The following is a 16,806-nucleotide window of genomic DNA, read 5'->3' as shown; positions in this document are numbered from 1 at the left end:
GGAGAAAATTAGTCGTAACTTGTACACGGTATTGATTTAGGTTCACAAAAAAAAAAAAAAAAACGGTTTATATTCAACATTTTATTATTATTTTTATTTTTTTACAAAATGATATTTTTTCATCGATTCTGCTATCATCTCATGTGTTTTTTTTTTTTTGTCATTTTTACATTTTTTTTTTTACACTTCTTCATTCTGAAACGACCAAAACAAACGAAAAATGTGCAGAAAAAAAACTAATCGAAAGACTAATCGATAGTCAAGCCTCAACGTATCGGATAGGCGGTTCGATTAGTCAAACTATTGATAGTGTAGCTCGATAGCTCACTATCGATAGTTCTCCTCCTCTAGCCACAGTTTTCCAACGGATCACTCGTTACGGTAAACGTTGTGCATGGTTTAGGTACCTGGATGGTGACCATCATTCTTATCTTTATTTATTAGTGTACTTATTAGTATATTATTATTATTATTATTATTATTATATATTATTATTATTTATTATTATTATCATCTATGTATTCATATTATTATTATATATACTATTATTATGATCTAAATACGTATACAGACCCTTTGTGTAACTGACTGACTCACTCACTCAATATAATTCTACACCACTTCTAGTATGAGCAGGAAGATGCGGGTTTCCGCAATGGATTCCTTATTTTTTTGTAGGTACTGGGAAAAATCGGAAAATCCCGCAAATATCCAAAACCGTTCCGACGATTATTGACGTTTTTAAGTTCCCATAAGGAATACACAGGGGAACAAGATTTGAGGCCAGCCAAAACTTTTCCGCTAGTTTAATATTTCTGCTCTCGCTTTTAGTTCTTCATTTCTTCGAGACAAGACTCAGGGACGATATTAGTTTTTCAGGGCGCGAAGCCAAGGGAGCGCGAAGCGCGACCTCATGGGACACCCCGGGAGCGCGCAGCCGGACCGTAACGGAGGGAGCGCGAAGCGCCGACCCATGCCACAACCCCGCGAAGGCCCGGGGAGGCGCGCCAGCGCGACCGTAAACAAGGGAGCGCGAGCGCGACCCCAAGCCAACCCCGCGAAGCCCCGGGAGCGCGCAGCGCGACCGCAAACAAGCGAGCGCGAAGCGCGACCCCTTGATAAATGAAAGGCCTGTTGCTGTAGCAAAATAAATTTGTGTTTTAATGTTGCTAGATTTTTGGTCTAGTGTATCTAGGGGTGTGACACCTGTTGATGATTTATCCACATCCCCGCTGTTGTGTTACATGATGTCTTGAGTGGTTATTTTCTTAGTGTTGTTGTGGTTGTAGTGTATACCCCCACAAAAACACAAAGGCCAAGTCTGCATTCCCAGTTTTTTGTGCCAGCTGAATCTTAATTCCTTTATTTCTCTCAATTTCAAATAAGCTATGTTTTTACAATCAAATAAATAAATATAAATGAAACTGAAGGAAAAACATGATGAAATTGAAAGAAGGAAAGGAATAACCCTTATAATTCTTTAGATATTCTGAGAATCACTAGAGAACTTACTAAGGGTAGGCACATTCTATCCATGCAATATAATATTATGTTTGTGAACCAGAAATGAGAGTAAGATGGTCTTTTCCTAAGATGACTGAACTAAGATGTTTGGTCTCATGGGCAACACTTTAATTTTAACCTTTGTCAAATAAGAGTATTTTCATATGGAAGCAAATTAAAAATTAGAATTTCCGTCCAAGTTTATAGCAATTAGTCTCCCGAGCACGAAGTGCGAGTTATTATTATATAACTCTTTATTAGAATTTTACAATATTTACAAAGAGGTACAAGAAACAAAATAACAAACTGATAAATTAACAAAAGAAAAAGGAAATTGAATAAAGAAAGAAAAAAAAATATTGAAAAATTCTAACTCAGGGGCGGGATTAATGCCTAGGGCATTCTCTTCCATCCAATATTTATGTATGTCTGTCCGAGAGAGAGAGAGAGAGACTATTTTTCATTGACATGACTTCTGAACAAGTAGTACCATAGTTTACCTGGTACACTGCACTCCTGGGTAAATCCAAGCATACAGCACAACACAGAATTCCACCCAGCCTTTGTTCCAGCTTATCAGCCTTAACAAGAGCTTTCTCAATCTTCCTTTTCTTGGCCTCAGGTTCTTCAGTTTCAATTTGATTAGTGATACTGATACCTTGATCAGCAATGACATTTTCACTGGAGTTTGAATGTGATGCATCGGAAGAAGATGATGCAACTTCTGGGTCAGCTGTGTCTGCCATAGTTTCAGATAGTAAAAGACGGACTAATGATTAAATTAAAAGAAAGCTGAAAAGTCTGAAAACTTAATAAAAAAAAAGTTTAAAATTAAACAAACTTCGCAGCAACCAGCAACTCAGCACTCACCCCCGTATGTATGGTATGAAATCTAAAGATAAACTTAAGTTTAACTTAAGACGAACAATGTTGCAAATTTCATGTCATAGGGTGTGTTTATGAACAGGGCTGAGATGAGCTCGGACGACGTGAGATAGCTGTCCCGGCGGCAATTTTTAAAATTCATTTTATATTTATTTTTGTTTGCTTTGTAATTTGCTTGTTTTTAATAGCTAATATATAAATGAAAAGTATAATATAAACGTGCAAACTAAAGATAAAAAGTAAAAAATGAATTCAGATTGTACAAGTTGCGGAAAAAAAATGAAAAATTCGAATTTCCCGCCAACTTTACACGCAAAAAGTCCGACGATGTCCTACGATGGCCCTGTTCATAACCACGGCCTGTTTAACTCTGTTAAGTTACCACATCATTTTCCACACGCCAAGGAAGGCCGACAATGGCCTATCTCAGCCCAGTACATAAACACGGCCTCAAAAATAAAATCCCATCCCCCTACTGTTGTCATGGGATTTTTCTCGAAAAATCTCGTCCTCAACACGCTCCCCTGTGCTAGATCCCTCAAGTAAACATAATCGAGCTTGGCAGCCAGGGTGTTGAAGATTAAAATTCATCTCTTTGGTTCGGCCATTGACTTGATTAAGGCCGTGGTTATGAACAGGGCTGAGTTAGGCCATTCTGAGATGTTCTTGGCAAGTGGAAAATGATGTGGTAACTCAGTAGACCCAAAAAGTGTACTAGAGACTTTTATTGTTTTTTAATTGTAACAATGCTCCCCTGGAAACTTTGGACAATATGTACATCCAGGGGAAAACCCACTTATAACTTATAACCCACTTATAATAAGGTAAAATAGCAAAACTGACTAATAAATATCTACTACAATATATAAAACTGACTGATACCTATCTATTATAACATATACCTGTTTGGAAAAAGGAGTAACTATGCCATGTCTAAGCTACTCTAATCTGAAACTTAGCTACCAAAAAAAGAAAAAGTATTATAACTTTATAATCAATACACATGTATCCTTTCTGTGCTGAAGTGTGAGCTTATGAACCTACACACTACATTTCCTTGATTTGCCTAGTTACCTAAGCCACCTACATTTTTGTATCCCTGAATTGGGGCCTAAGTGGATTGAGTGGCTAATCTATCTTGCTCAGCAGAAGTATTCTGACTTTTTATAATATTGGTAATTAATTATTGGTATTTTTATTGGGTAAAAACCCGATTTTACGAATTAATTTCCTATCAGGCACTTTTAGGTTGAACAATGAACACCCTGTATGTAGTATTATCTGTATTATGTAGGTATGGACTTCAAGTTGGTCCCTGTTGGGCCTTGCAACTTTAAAATAAATAGTAACATCACTTACGCCCTTTTTCGGGAATATACCTTTTTAGATAGCAAATTTTGTGACAACAGTGAAAGAATTATCTTTCTCTCTCTTTTCTATGACAAATTATGGCCAATTTGTGCACCCTGTAACGTCGCGTTGTGTTTTACATGTGAATGTCACCAGGTGATTTGGTTGATATTTCCAACTTGTAATCCATTTTTCTTTCCTCCGTTCTTCTATTTTGATTTGCCTAATTTTCGTTATTAAATTTGATGTTTGGTAAGTTTAAGTAATAGAGTGTGAGATTGATATGGTTTTGTAATATAGGATAAGGTAGGTAAAAGTTGATTGCACAAAAACCAAGGCATAGAATAAGAATATGTCTCGACGTGTTTCGAAGAATTCAACCCAGGAAAAGACTATTAACACTGTAGGTATAAATCTATTTTATTTTATTAGATACTATTATTATTTGTTATTTATTTATACACCTATTTTTTTTACCAGGAACTGACAAAAAGAATAAAGATCAAGGAAGTTTTTCAAAGCAATGGTCTGGTGAGGCTACAAGAAACATGGGCTTCATAACAGATGACACAAAGGTCAATGTTATGGTGGGAGATGATGCTATCAAGGAAGCTGCTACAGTGGTCAAGGAGAGACCCGTGTGGATGACAGAGAGTACAGTTATTGCCAATGAGGAGAGCTCAGTAGCCCATGTTTCTTGTAGCCTCACCAGACCATTGCTTTGAAAAACTTCCTTGATCTTTATTCTTTTTGTCAGTTCCTGGTAGGGCCGAATGCACAGTCGTACCTTAATGATTAGGGGTTCCTTTAAGTGCTTTCCTAAAATTCATATGCATAGTGGATCCTAAACTCTTCCTAGAAGTTCCTAATTACGGAAAAAGCCGGGATTTTGTCGTACGGCTAGTGCGGTGGGCAGTGATCTGGAAAAAGAAATGGGAACTGTATGTCTTTCAGGACCAGGTGAGTGGCGTCCCGCCACGACACTGCCATGTCCGCGCCTAGCTGTTTCACTTTCTGTGGAGAGAAAATAACAAAGGGGCGTGGGTTAGTTTAGTAATACGGGGGAAATGGCTAACAAGGCATTCGGTCCTACAAAATAGAGTTGTAGATTCGTAGAAGCTTGACCTATCCATTAGGACTGTTTGCCCCTACACCTAAGCCTTGGAGTGGGCTTTGGTTTTTAAAATAGAGCTGACTGGAAAAGGCTGACTAAAAACAACGACTCTCCATAAACGTCAAAAGGTGTAAAAGAAGAAGGAGATGATTAGTTTAGTGGTAACGTTATTGCGTTGCGTATTGCCTAATCAGAAAGAGATACCAGGCGTTCATACAAAATAGGACAAGAGAAATCGAGAAGAGTCGATGTCGATAGTTCAAAATATCGATTATCGAACGTGATACTCGATAGGTAATATCGATTTGTGTTCTGGTGTTCTCGTGTAGACCCAGCAGCCCAGCACCTAAATGAGAAGTTGAAGTAGTGTGTCTCTTATTGCTATGAAATAAAAACGGTGAAAACTCATCTTGAAAAAACATCACTCTCCCCAGATTTTGTCATTTTCCCAGCCCTAAATCGATTTGTATATTTATTAAATTAGGGCAGGGAAATCTATTTAATAATCTCTTATATTACTTTTCTCCATTATCATTAGTTTTCTATTCTATTCTCTTACCTTCTCTTCTTCCAATGGCTTGGCGAATCCACTGAGCAGTATTCGCGGCTTATTCTCATAGGGTAGTGGTTCGAGCGTCAGGGCCGGAATTTCACTGTTCTCCACATCTTCATTTTCTCCTCCCACCCCGGACGGGTGGGAGGTTTTCTGTTTTTTCCGCCTCGGGCCGCCCTGAGCCGCCCCGGCGGCCTTGGAAAAAATACCTACCTTTTTCTCCTCCTCCTTCTTCTTCTCCTCCTCCTCCTCCTCTCCATTCTTCTTCCTCTGTTTCTTCTCTCTCTCTCTCTCTCTCTCTCTCTCTCTCTCTCTCTCTCTCTTGTTAAAATTTGGGGCTTTATCTCTTTTCCCTTTCTGCCTATTCTCCATTCTCTCTTCCCTTCGTTCTCTCCTCCTTTAACGATCTCCCTCCCTACTCACTTCTTCCCTAGTCTTTCCAAATGAGTTGGTAAGTAATATGGAAATTAAGGTTACTCGCATAATAATATTTCATCTGACTTGTATTTTTGTAGAATTTTCCTCTTGTTGTTTTCAAATGTCGGGGCTTATCTTGTTCTAAAGGGAACAAGTCTGGAAAATCTACGATTGATATGAAAATGTCGGATTGGAAACGTTTATAACTTATAACAAGGATTAGGAAAAAGAAAATTGATAGTCCATTTACTTGTAACTCTGTGCACTTATTGGTGGAGATAACAGAACTCCCAATTACTTTATACTCTTGGCAGTGTTATTGTTAGTGGAGATGACACAACAGAAAAAAAGAGAAATGCAGTTGATCATTATAAGATAACTGTTGGGTTCTAAACTTGCTTGTAGGAAATAAACTTATTGGAAAGGAAAACTTGTTGGAAATGTACTTGTTGGAAGGAAAAAAGGAACTTTATTTGAAGGAAAATTGGGATATACAGGATTTGGACATTTTTCTTAAAAATCTCAGATTTTTTCTTGCTGCTTTGGGAAACACTAAACAACTTGGTTGCCTAGTAACATGATGTAAACATCAGGCGGTCCGTTGATTGGAACCGAAAATTAGGCGGGTAGTTCATCAGTACCGAACAATAACAAAAAATAATACAAGATACAAGTAAATTTATTGGTGAGAAACATAATAATAGTAAAGAAGAAGAAGAAGAAAGAAGGACAAGAAGAAGACGAAGGAGAAGGAAGGAGGAACAAGAAGAATGGAGGAGTTGCAATCGGGAAAATATTATCTATTAATAATAGGTTGATTCCTACGTAAAAAGTTGTGAAAAATCCATTTCTGACGTCAAAACTCCGAAAAAGTAACTTTAAAAGGTCGAAAATTCAATTTTTAATTGCCGTTCTAATGAAAAAGTTCAAAGAGTTGTGACGTCAGATTTCACGTCAAAATGCGCAGAAACGCTTGCGCACAAACAAACGAAGCGGGAGTCATGAGTTATGACGTCATTGCCTACGGGAGCGTATACCGTGACGTCAAAGTTCACGATTTACCGGCATTTTTTTAATCGATTTATCTCGGGATCTAGAAGTCGTAGAAAAAGAATGGTCCTCATTTTTCCTGCTCTATGACTTCGAAACATCACCCAAGTAAGCGCATCTAATCTATTCGCCTTAGAAATGAGCTTTTAGCTTTGCCTTTATCCCGAATCGAATTCCCGATCTAGAACTTACAAGTCAGACACGCTACCCTCCAAGTTAACTAGGCTGGTGGTTGGTGGGGCCTTTGAAGACCTTTATAGCGGCCTTTTTCCCTGAGTAAAATCTATGCTCATTATTGCGTTGCGTATTGCCTAATCAGAAATACAAACGAAGCGGGAGTCATGAATTATGACGTCATCGCCTACAGGAGCGTATGCCGTGACGTCAAACTTCACGATTTACCGGTATTTTAATCGATTTATCTCGGTATCTAGAAGTCTTAGAAGGAAAAGAAAAATTCCGTTGGTTCTCATTTTTCCTGCTCTATGAATTTAAAACATCACCCAAGTAAGCGCAACTGATCTATTGCAATCAATAAACATTTGAAGAACAATAGTTTTTTTTAACCTTGCATGGCGATGAATGGTCCATCCCATCACATAATTTTATTTTTTCTATCCAAATCACATTTATGATAATGGGAATTGATTGCAAAAGAGACACTGGGAACTTCGTTACGTTTATTGTTGTGGATAGTTTTTAATTTTGAAATCGATTTTTTCCTCAGGTTTTGTCAATGAAAATGAAGAAACATTGAACACAGATGACGAAGATGATGGTGATGATGATGATGACGACGAAATACCCGTCATTTCGGTCGGATCCCAAAAAATTGCCATCAGTGATATTGATGACAAAATTATCAGTGAAATGACACCGCAAGAAAAACAGATATATATTAGTTTTTGGAAAAAAAAAAAAAAAAAAAAAAAAAAAAAAAAAAAACTTGTTTTTGCAGGCAGATCAGCTTTTTGACATCATGACTCAAGAGTTCCGTTGCACTTTTTGTGGTGGTGTTGTAGAAGAAGATTTATCAGCCATGCCCAAAAAAGATTCCCGTTTGTTATTGGCCAAATTTAACAGTCAATTGGAGCCTTTGTTTATTTTACTCCGAGAAGTGGAAGGGATCAAATTAGCTCCAGATCTCTTGGAACCAGAGCCTGTTGATATAAGTACAATTTTAGGTAAGGAATATTGTAACATACAGGGTGTTCAACCTAAAAGTGCCCCATAGGAATTTAACCCTTAAAATTGTCTTTTTGGGTCTACTGAGCATTCACTCTTTTGTAACTTTTGATTTGATGAAGAATTAATTGGTGCAACTTTCAAGATTGTCTGACTTACAGTTAAGGAGTTATGGGTTCAAGACTCAGTGAGTTCAAGAAAAAACACTGTTTTTGAAAAAGCTTTAAAAAAATTTAGTAAAGATATTTATTACTAAACCATTAGACCAAACTTTATTTACAAAATAAATACATACAAATGGTAACATAAATTAAAGGAACAAAATAAATTTTGAACAAGAATGGGGTTAATGCCTATGGCATTCTCTACCAAAGCTATCAAAGTCATTCCCATGTGATTTTTCACGCCGAATCCAAAGGTGCTACTTTGAACACTATCTGACTCACGGTTAAGGAAAGTTGCACCAATCACTTTGTCAAAAGTTACATAAGAGTGAATGCTCAGTAGACCCAAAAAGTGTACTAGAGACTTTTATTGTTTTTTAATTGTAACAATGCTCCCCTGGAAACTTTGGACAATTAGTGCCAAAACACGTTTTGAGGTCCCTAGAGCCTAAATCCAAAGTTTCAGTCATTGGTCCGTGTGTGTGTGTGTGTGTGTGTGTGTCTGTAAACAAAATATCTCGAGAACGCCAAAAGATAGAGACTTGAAATTTGGTATGTAGATGTCAAATGTGACAAGGATGCGACACAAAACTTTTGGTTGAGATAAGTGCTGCGGTTGGCGGTATTTTTGACCGCTTTTTGGCGGTTTTCAGCTATACTGACTAAACGGTTAGAGATATTATAAAATTTTAGGGTATATCATTCAATAGGATAAGGAAAGTCGTGTGATGTTCACACCAGATTTTTAATCACTAGGAAACCCTACTTTATCAGAGGAAGAGATCATTCAAAGTGTTCAAATAATGAGACTAATGACAAAGACAAAAGTAACGATATCGAAGACATGTTTTTTTGTTTCTTAGCTTGTTTTATTTAGTTTCAAAATAAAAGGGTATTTCTTTCCTACTACCATCGAGGTTCTACTGTATACCCTTATTAGTCACCTTTCACTCTTTTGAATAACATTTACTTTACTTATGCACAACATTACTTAACTACAAAGATCTGCCAGAAATTCGTTATTTTATACTATTTCTTCAAACGTCTTCCTTCTCTCTTCGATTTCGGGACGATAAGACCATAGCAGTTACAGTTCCCTCTGTCAAACCTCTTAAAAAAAAAAAAAATGTTTTTTTTTTTACTTATTTTACTGATGTTCACAGTTGCCCCCATTAATCTGAATATACACCTCAATTCTTCTCTCGAAAAAACCCATTAATGATCATAAGAATGACTTTTTCAAGGTGATTATTCAGATTTCATGACAAAACAATTTTTTGCACTGTCAAAATCGTACATGACCGAAAAATGGCGCTTAAAGTCAACGGTTTTTCGCGTTTTTCTCGGAAGATTCAAATCGGATCAAAAAAGTTTTGGACCAGGTGTGCACAAATGCGGCCCGCCAGCTCCTTTCGTGCGGCCCGCGAGATCATTTCGATTTTTTAGAAAAAATCAAAAACAAAGACATTTAAAAAAAGTCGAAGAAAATAAAAATGTTTTAGGAGGATTTTTATTATTATTTTGAAAGGTTGTACCTAGATCAAATTCTTCACAAATTTCGCCTTTGGCGCTCTACTTTATTTTGCTCCTTTTAACAGAGCTTCAATGTGTAGAAGAGGATCCAAGAATTAGGTAGTTACCTCAAAAGCTTAAGGTACATACCTGCTTTATGAAAAAATTGCCTGCGGCATAGTAGATTTTGAACTTTGATCAGGCACGTTTCTGAAAGGTGGAACAAAATTTTCAGAATATTGCCTTCGGTGCTATAATTTATTTTTTGATGTTTGTGTGGTAAATTAGCTAAAAAATATGTCAAAACTGATGAACATCAGACACATTATTTTTTAAAAAATCTAAAAATGAAAAAAATTGCCTGTGGCGCTATTTATCTTGTTGGATGAATGCGACCAAATGAAAGGTCCAATGCGGGCCGCGGCCACTTTGAGTTTGTGCACCCCCGTCTTAGACTATATGAACTTAGGGCCGAATGGTCTTCCTTCTCTCTTCGATTTCGGGACGATAAGACCATAGCAGTTACAGTTCCCTCTGTCAAACCTCTTAAAAAAAAAAAAAAAATTGTCACATTCCATCCTGATTCAAAATGGCGGCGGTTCAAAGTTATGCCTATTATGCTGCACTGTGGGACATGTCAGGGAGCGCGTAGCGCGACCGTGTGTGTGTATGTGTGTGTGATGGATGGGTTTGTGTGCGTGTGTCTGGTGGTCCCGTACAAAGGACGGGTCAACCACTAGTTTATTTAAAACAAAAAAATAACTTTACCATCTTTACCTACCATCTTTACCACCTACATAACTACTGAGAGCTAGGCGTAGGTACCTGCCATAGGTAACAATAATATACCTACCTAATAGAAGAGTTAGAATGGTCAACCATAACTGAAGATATATACATAGATTTTACCTAGGTACCTAAGCCCATTACCCAACTTTTCCATCACTTCTCTTCCACCTTTAGCAGCTTTCGTACATCTAAATTTTCAGAACTTACCTTGTTGTAATGCATTGCATCGAAGTGTGGCGCAAAGTATCCACCAATACCATAGTTGTTCACCTGCAGAGATTCTGACGTCATCATTCTCTTGCCGCTCATATGGTTCATCCGGACTGTTAACCGGTTTAACACCACATCCATATCCGGATCATCTCCTTCGTTAAGCCAAGCGGTTTCAGATATCCGCGAGTCAGAATAGTTCTGACCCTTCTCTGTGCGTGACTCCTCGTCATGATTAACCACTACTGCACGCTCCATCTAGAATAGAATAGGATCCGGCCTAGGAGATTTCAAAATAATTTAAAGGATAAGTTCTACATTTCCAATTGGCTGAACCATTTCGATTCCCTCTGATCATTATTAACTTCGAGAAAAAAATTGAAACTCCTGTATTGACTTACTAACATAAGGAATGGTAGCATCCTTGAGGCGTTGAATATCATCATCAGATATGGCATCATGGAAGAGCACCACCATGGGTTCTAGATTGAGTTCTTCCATCTTGAGAGGAGACAGCGTCAGGAAAGGCAGGTCCCTCTTGAAGCGACAGAAGAGTTGTTTGTTCAGCACCGAGCTGGATAAGTTGGGAGCCCATTACCTATTTGTCATAAATAATTACTTACCAAGAGGTATAAATAATTGTTACAAAAGAAAAGTGAGTAGGTAGGTAAGGTAGGTAGGTAGAGGTAGGCAATTTCATTAGAAAAATCCCATGAATCATATTGAGTAAGCCAGAAGTGTTTGCGTAGGAATTAATTTATCGTTGATGTATAGCAATATAAATAGGTATACCTACCTACATGAAAACCTGTACCTAGGTCAGTACATGATATACAAACATATTGCATGTTACATATACTTACACCAATTACCAATAGATATGTACATAGATATATACTTACCAGATTACCTATCATGGGTTATCTATATATTTTTCTGTATTCATTAACACCGGTTGGTTGGAACTTCTGGTTATTGCAATAATGATGACGAGGACAGTAATACCTGTCTTGGTTGGGAATTATTCATATTCAACAACTGCTAGATTAATATTTTATTTCTGTGGTTAGGTATATTATTCATAACTCATGTTAAGTCAAGGTGAGCCACAAGCAAGCAATTCAGTAGATAATCCAGCAATAAACATTATTATACTTGCATGACTGTGTAAAAAAGAGCTAAGAACTCCGCTTTAGAATATTTAACTCTATTGTGTAGGTACTTAGTTCCTTTTGAACCTCCACTAAAAATTAAAATATTTTTTTTTAATTTTTCTTTCTTTATTCAATTTTCTTTTTCATTTGTTAATTTATCAGTTTGTTATTTTGTTTCTTGTACCTCTATGTAAATATTGTAAAGTTCTAATAAAGAGTTATATAATAATAATAATAATAATAAAATACCCATCTTTTAAAAGGGCAAAAAATTATGGATTGATGCGTTTTCTCTTGTTTCTATTCCTCTCCAGTCAGGTACCACAGTGGTCAAAGAAGAGGACATCAATTCAAATCAACCATCTCCTCCTCCATGCTCAGATGATATTATGTCCGTTCTCCTACAACATGAAAAGCGAGGACAAAAAGTGGGTGTGGCCTCCAAGGATCAGAGTGATTCAGATGATTCCGATTCAGACATCAAACAGATTATGCATGAAGCTTCTCAAAGTGAGAGTAAGTTTTTTTCGATTGTTTTTGTCACGTTAGATCGAGGGTGAAACGTTTCAATAAATTTACTTTACTTATGCACAACATTACTTAACTACAAAGATCTGCCAGAAATTCGTTATTTTATACTATTTCTTCAAACTTTTTTTTTTATCTAAGTGTTTCACCACCGTTTTTATTTCGTAGCAGTTAAAGAACTGCTACATTAGACTCCTGTGCTCTGTGTCGTAGCATCCCCATCCTGTAGTATGCCTCTCATCAGATGAGTGAAAAGAGACACAATACTTTTCATTTGTGTACATAGGTGCTGGGTCAGCACAAGAACATCAGAAAGTAACATGTAGAAATATTTGCAATCAAAAAATAGAAAGTAACGAGTATAATTTTTTGTCAATGGTGGGAATTGAACCTGGGGCCTGCTGCATGGCAAGCAAGACCACTAGGATAACCATACCCCCGTTTTTTTACTTCAATCCATGGTTTGATATTTCATGAGCTTGTTGAACATACTGTTTGGATTTTTAATTAAATGTGCATAACTACCTATTTCTACAATCTTTCCTTTATCCAAGACACAGATTTGATTTGATTTCCTGATGGTGGATAGTCTATGAGCTATTGTCAGCACAGTTTTACCTTCAATTAACTTTTCAATTGCACTCTGTACCAGGTATTCGTTTTCAGCATCCAAAGCACTTGTTGCCTCATCTAGAAGTAGAATTTTTGATTTCTTTATCAGAGCTCGGGCAATTGCAATTCTTTGTTTTTGTCCACCTGATAACATGATTCCTCTCTCCCCCACAATTGTGTCAAAACCATTTTTAAAGTCAATGACAAAACCGTAAGCATTTGCTTCCTTTGCTGCATGGATAATATCACTCTTTGTGACACTGCTGGAATCATTCACACCATATAAAATGTTTTCATAAATAGTGCCACTGAATAGTGTAGGCTCTTGACTGACAGAACCTATTTGAGATCTTAAATACATAGGGTCTAGCTCCTTTATGTCAACGCCATCAATAAGAATCTTGCCATTTTGTGGATCATAGAGGCGCAAGAGTAACATTGCCAAGGTACTTTTTCCTGATCCACTTGAACCAATCACAGATGTCATACTGCCACTCTGAATCTTCAAGCTCAGGTCATTTAGTATGACAGCATCTGGTCTACTTGGATATGAAAATCTGATGTTGTTAAAATCAATTTCACCCTTCAAAGAATGTGAAAAGAATTTCCCACCAGATGTTGAAATGAGAGGTTCTCTTTCCATAATTTCCCATAACCTATGACATGCCCCTAAACCTTTGTTCAATTCAGAATAAAAATTTGATAGTCCACCTATTGAGATGCCTATGTATGCTGCATATAGTAAAAATGAAGATAAATTCCCTACTGTTATTGTTTCATAAGATACCATGACTCCCCCATAGTATAAGACACTCAAAATAATAGCATTGCCACTCAGCCCAGTAAAACCAAAAAATACACCCTTAGCTAATGCTTCTTTTTTGGCTAATTCAAACAGATCATCCATTTTTGCATTGAAATGACTCATTTCCAGTTTTTCTTGACTGAATGACTTGACTGTTCTTATGTTGCTGATTCTTTCTTCAGCAACTTGTACAGCATTTGCTAACTTATCTTGCACATTTCTTGTTATTTTTCTCACAAATTTTCCATACACAATAGCAAGACCTGCCACAGGTGGGACTATAATCAAGGATATCAAAGCTAGTTTTGATGAAATGATGAACATCATAGACACTCCAGCTGATACCATAACAGTTGATCTGAGACCATCTGATATGTTTTGGGTCACACATTGGGATACTAAAGAAGTATCAGCAGATATTCTATTGATCAATTCTCCAGTTTTGTGTTTATCAAAGTATGCAGTTTCTTGGGAAATAATGCTTCCAAATAATCTCTCTCTTAGTTTTTTGGTTATGCTTTGAGCAGATACATTCATTAGGTAAACTCTACCAAAGTTACAACAGGCTCCAACAACAAACACCAACATCAACAAAAGAGAAAGACTGGTCATCTTTTCCTTCATCTCTTTTTTATCAGATGTGTATATCACATCTATTACTTTACCCAGGGCAAATGGTACAGCCATTGTTATAGAACTTGATACCAACAGTAAGCACACAGCTCCAGTTAACTTTCTTTTCTCAGATTTTGCCAAAGTAAATAATTTCTTTAGTTCACTTTTCTTTATTTTTGTCCCAACTTTTTGATTGTTGGGTGTGCTGGTGTAATATCTTGAAATAATTTTCTCATTATTTTGTAACTTCCATTTAGAGAAAGGTTTATGACTTATGATTTTGAAGGCAAGAGATTTGTTGAAAAATAAATTTTTATAGATTTTTTTTGATAAATGACAACAGTATAAGGCCATTGTAACTTGATGTCTTCTATAAACTGTAGGTAGTAAAGAAATAAGCTCAAAACTGACGAAAAAGAACAGTCTCAAATATTCAAATGGAAAATGGAAGCAAGTGTTTCTTTGTTGTTTTTTTTAGGTAGTAATTATTACACCATTTTGCTTAGTAGTTAGTTACCTTTGTCAATCAGAAATTAATATTGTATGCATCCTACAGCATATGTCATTATTGTTATCTGTCCATCTTCACACTGAGTCCTTTTCACTGTAAATTAATATGTCATTCTATAGTTTTTGTCTATGATGTTCTAGGTAGTAATTATTACACCATTTTGCTTAGTAGTTAGTTACCTTTGTCAATCAGAAATTAATATTGTATGCATCCTACAGCATATGTAATTATTATTATCTGTCCATCTTCACACTGAGTCCTTTTCACTGTAAATTAATATGTCATTCTATAGTTTTTGTCTATGATGTTTACACTCTGAATCCTTTTGATTCTAAAATCAAGTATTGAGAGGAATGACACATGAAGTATTCTGAAAAGCAAAAATTAATCATATTAGGGCATACATTCCAAAGCTTACTTCTCATAGTCAAAATATCCTGAAAATGGTTGAACTATACTGTGTTTCTAGTTAAAGTGCCCCCCCCCCCATAACTTTTAAAATGGCTGGGAATTTTTTTAATCCTATCAGTTCTAGAGAGAGAAGGCCCATGGCTCACTAATTGGTAATATTTATTTATGGTCCCAGCTATTTTTCTAGGCAATTTTTCTACAATCTGGGTAGCATTTCAAAGTCTTGGCATTTAAACATTTCCCAACCAGCGATTTCATAGCCAATTTCCTACTCAAGAGGGCATGAATGGTAAAAAGCCTTTAGGTAATTATGCAGAAGTCACATCCATGGAAAAGAAAAGCTCCTTTTTGAATTTAACAACACTAATCACTGCTTGTTTGTGCCAGTTCCTTTGGTAGCAATATTCCATGGACGTGACTTCTGCACAAGTACCAGCCTTTATTATGTGGGTGGACAATGACAACATATTATGCTGGATGATGACAAAGGTCTCAGACAAAGAGAGTTTTCCTGAATGATGGGAGACCTCTGTGTTAAAATTTTCTGTATTTTTTTGAAAAGTGGTTTTTTCAACTTTTCTCAGAAATTAATCTAAAGTTAGCAAAATGACCCACAGAAACTTGTTGAATTTCAGTGTTCTTCTGGCGCACCCTGTATACACAAGGGGTCATGTCAAGCATCTTCCCTGATATAGATACCTACCTAGTATGTAAGTGGTACTGAGAATGAGAATGTGGGAAACTCAAGGATTAGGTACCTTGATTTCTAAACAGGAACAAAGCCATGAGTTGATTTTACAAGGGTTGGAAAAAGAAAACACCAATGATGGATGAAATCTGTCTATCCGAGTTGTTCAAAAATCCAATATCAGTTATCAGCATCTCAAAATATTAGCATCTTCCGTCTTCCCTGATATAGATACCTACCTAGTATGTAAGTGGTACTGAGAATGAGAATGTGGGAAACTCAAGGATTAGGTACCTTGATTTCTAAACAGGAACAAAGCCATGAGTTGATTTTACAAGGGTTGGAAAAAGAAAACACCAATGATGGATGAAATCCGTGTAATCCGTCTATCCGAGTTGTTCAAAAATCCAATATCAGTTATCAGCATCTCAAAATATAGAGTCATAGAGGCCGTGTTTATGTACTGGGCTGAGCCTGAGCTAGGCCATTGTCGGCCTTTTTGCCTGTAAAGTTGGCGGGAAATTCGAAATTTTGATTTTTTTTCCGCAACTTGTACAATCTGAATTCATTTTTTACTTTTTTATCTTTAGTTTGCACGTTTATATTATACTTTTCATTTATATTAGCTTTAGCTATTAAAAACAAGCGAATTACAAAGCAGACAAAAATAAATATAAAATGAATTTTAAAAATTGCCGCCGGGACAGCTATCTCACGTCGTCCGAGCTCATCCTAGCCCGGTACATAAAC

At 36.5% G+C, this 16,806-nt stretch overlaps 3 protein-coding genes and 1 long non-coding RNA gene across 4 annotated transcripts in view; all 4 read right to left on the bottom strand.

The window, feature by feature from the left end:
* Positions 1 to 2,444, bottom strand: part of LOC103511094 (cysteine and histidine-rich protein 1 homolog) — a gene marked incomplete in the record, with an annotated part of 18,426 nt that extends 15,982 nt beyond the window's left edge. The window contains 1 exon segment of the mRNA XM_017444850.2: positions 2,004 to 2,444. Within this exon segment, the coding sequence (XP_017300339.1) occupies positions 2,004 to 2,249 (246 nt within the window).
* Positions 2,445 to 4,638: 2,194 nt separating this feature from the next.
* LOC103511093 lies at positions 4,639 to 11,315 on the bottom strand. The gene is made up of 4 exons (XM_026824960.1): positions 11,138 to 11,315; positions 10,730 to 10,990; positions 5,412 to 5,600; positions 4,639 to 4,752 (listed from the first exon to the last, which is right to left on the bottom strand). The coding sequence occupies exons 1-4, from the start codon at positions 11,231 to 11,233 to the stop codon at positions 4,639 to 4,641; spliced, it is 660 nt and encodes a 219-aa protein (XP_026680761.1). The 5' UTR covers positions 11,234 to 11,315.
* Positions 11,316 to 12,770: 1,455 nt separating this feature from the next.
* On the bottom strand, positions 12,771 to 14,829 carry LOC103511084 (ATP-binding cassette sub-family B member 10, mitochondrial). The gene has a single exon (XM_008475795.3). The coding sequence runs from the start codon at positions 14,798 to 14,800 to the stop codon at positions 12,866 to 12,868; it is 1,935 nt and encodes a 644-aa protein (XP_008474017.1). The 5' UTR covers positions 14,801 to 14,829; the 3' UTR covers positions 12,771 to 12,865.
* Positions 14,830 to 15,115: 286 nt separating this feature from the next.
* On the bottom strand, positions 15,116 to 16,612 carry LOC113465339. The gene is made up of 2 exons (XR_003392042.1): positions 16,072 to 16,612; positions 15,116 to 15,327 (listed from the first exon to the last, which is right to left on the bottom strand). It is a non-coding gene; the product is annotated as an uncharacterized LOC113465339 (long non-coding RNA).
* Between the last annotated feature and the right edge of the window lie 194 nt (positions 16,613 to 16,806).

This window comes from Diaphorina citri, unplaced genomic scaffold (genome assembly GCF_000475195.1).
Source record: "Diaphorina citri unplaced genomic scaffold, Diaci psyllid genome assembly version 1.1 scaffold674, whole genome shotgun sequence".
Taxonomy (NCBI): domain Eukaryota; kingdom Metazoa; phylum Arthropoda; class Insecta; order Hemiptera; family Psyllidae; genus Diaphorina; species Diaphorina citri.
The sequence above is the reverse complement of the archived record's forward strand: the minus strand, read 5'-3'. Positions and strand labels throughout refer to the sequence as shown.

Bases quoted from the DNA above. Each gene is read 5' to 3' on its own strand.
- LOC103511093 (XM_026824960.1), bottom strand. From the start codon at position 11,233: ATGGAAGAACTCAATCTAGAACCCATGGTGGTGCTCTTCCATGATGCC. The intron at 10,991-11,137 runs GTTAGTAAGTCA...ATTCTATTCTAG, and splicing joins AGGATGCTACCATTCCTTAT to ATGGAGCGTGCAGTAGTGGT. The intron at 4,753-5,411 runs GTAAGAGAATAG...TTCTCTCCACAG, and splicing joins AGCCATTGGAAGAAGAGAAG to AAAGTGAAACAGCTAGGCGC.
- LOC103511084 (XM_008475795.3), bottom strand. From the start codon at position 14,800: ATGGCCTTATACTGTTGTCATTTATCAAAAAAAATCTATAAAAATTTA.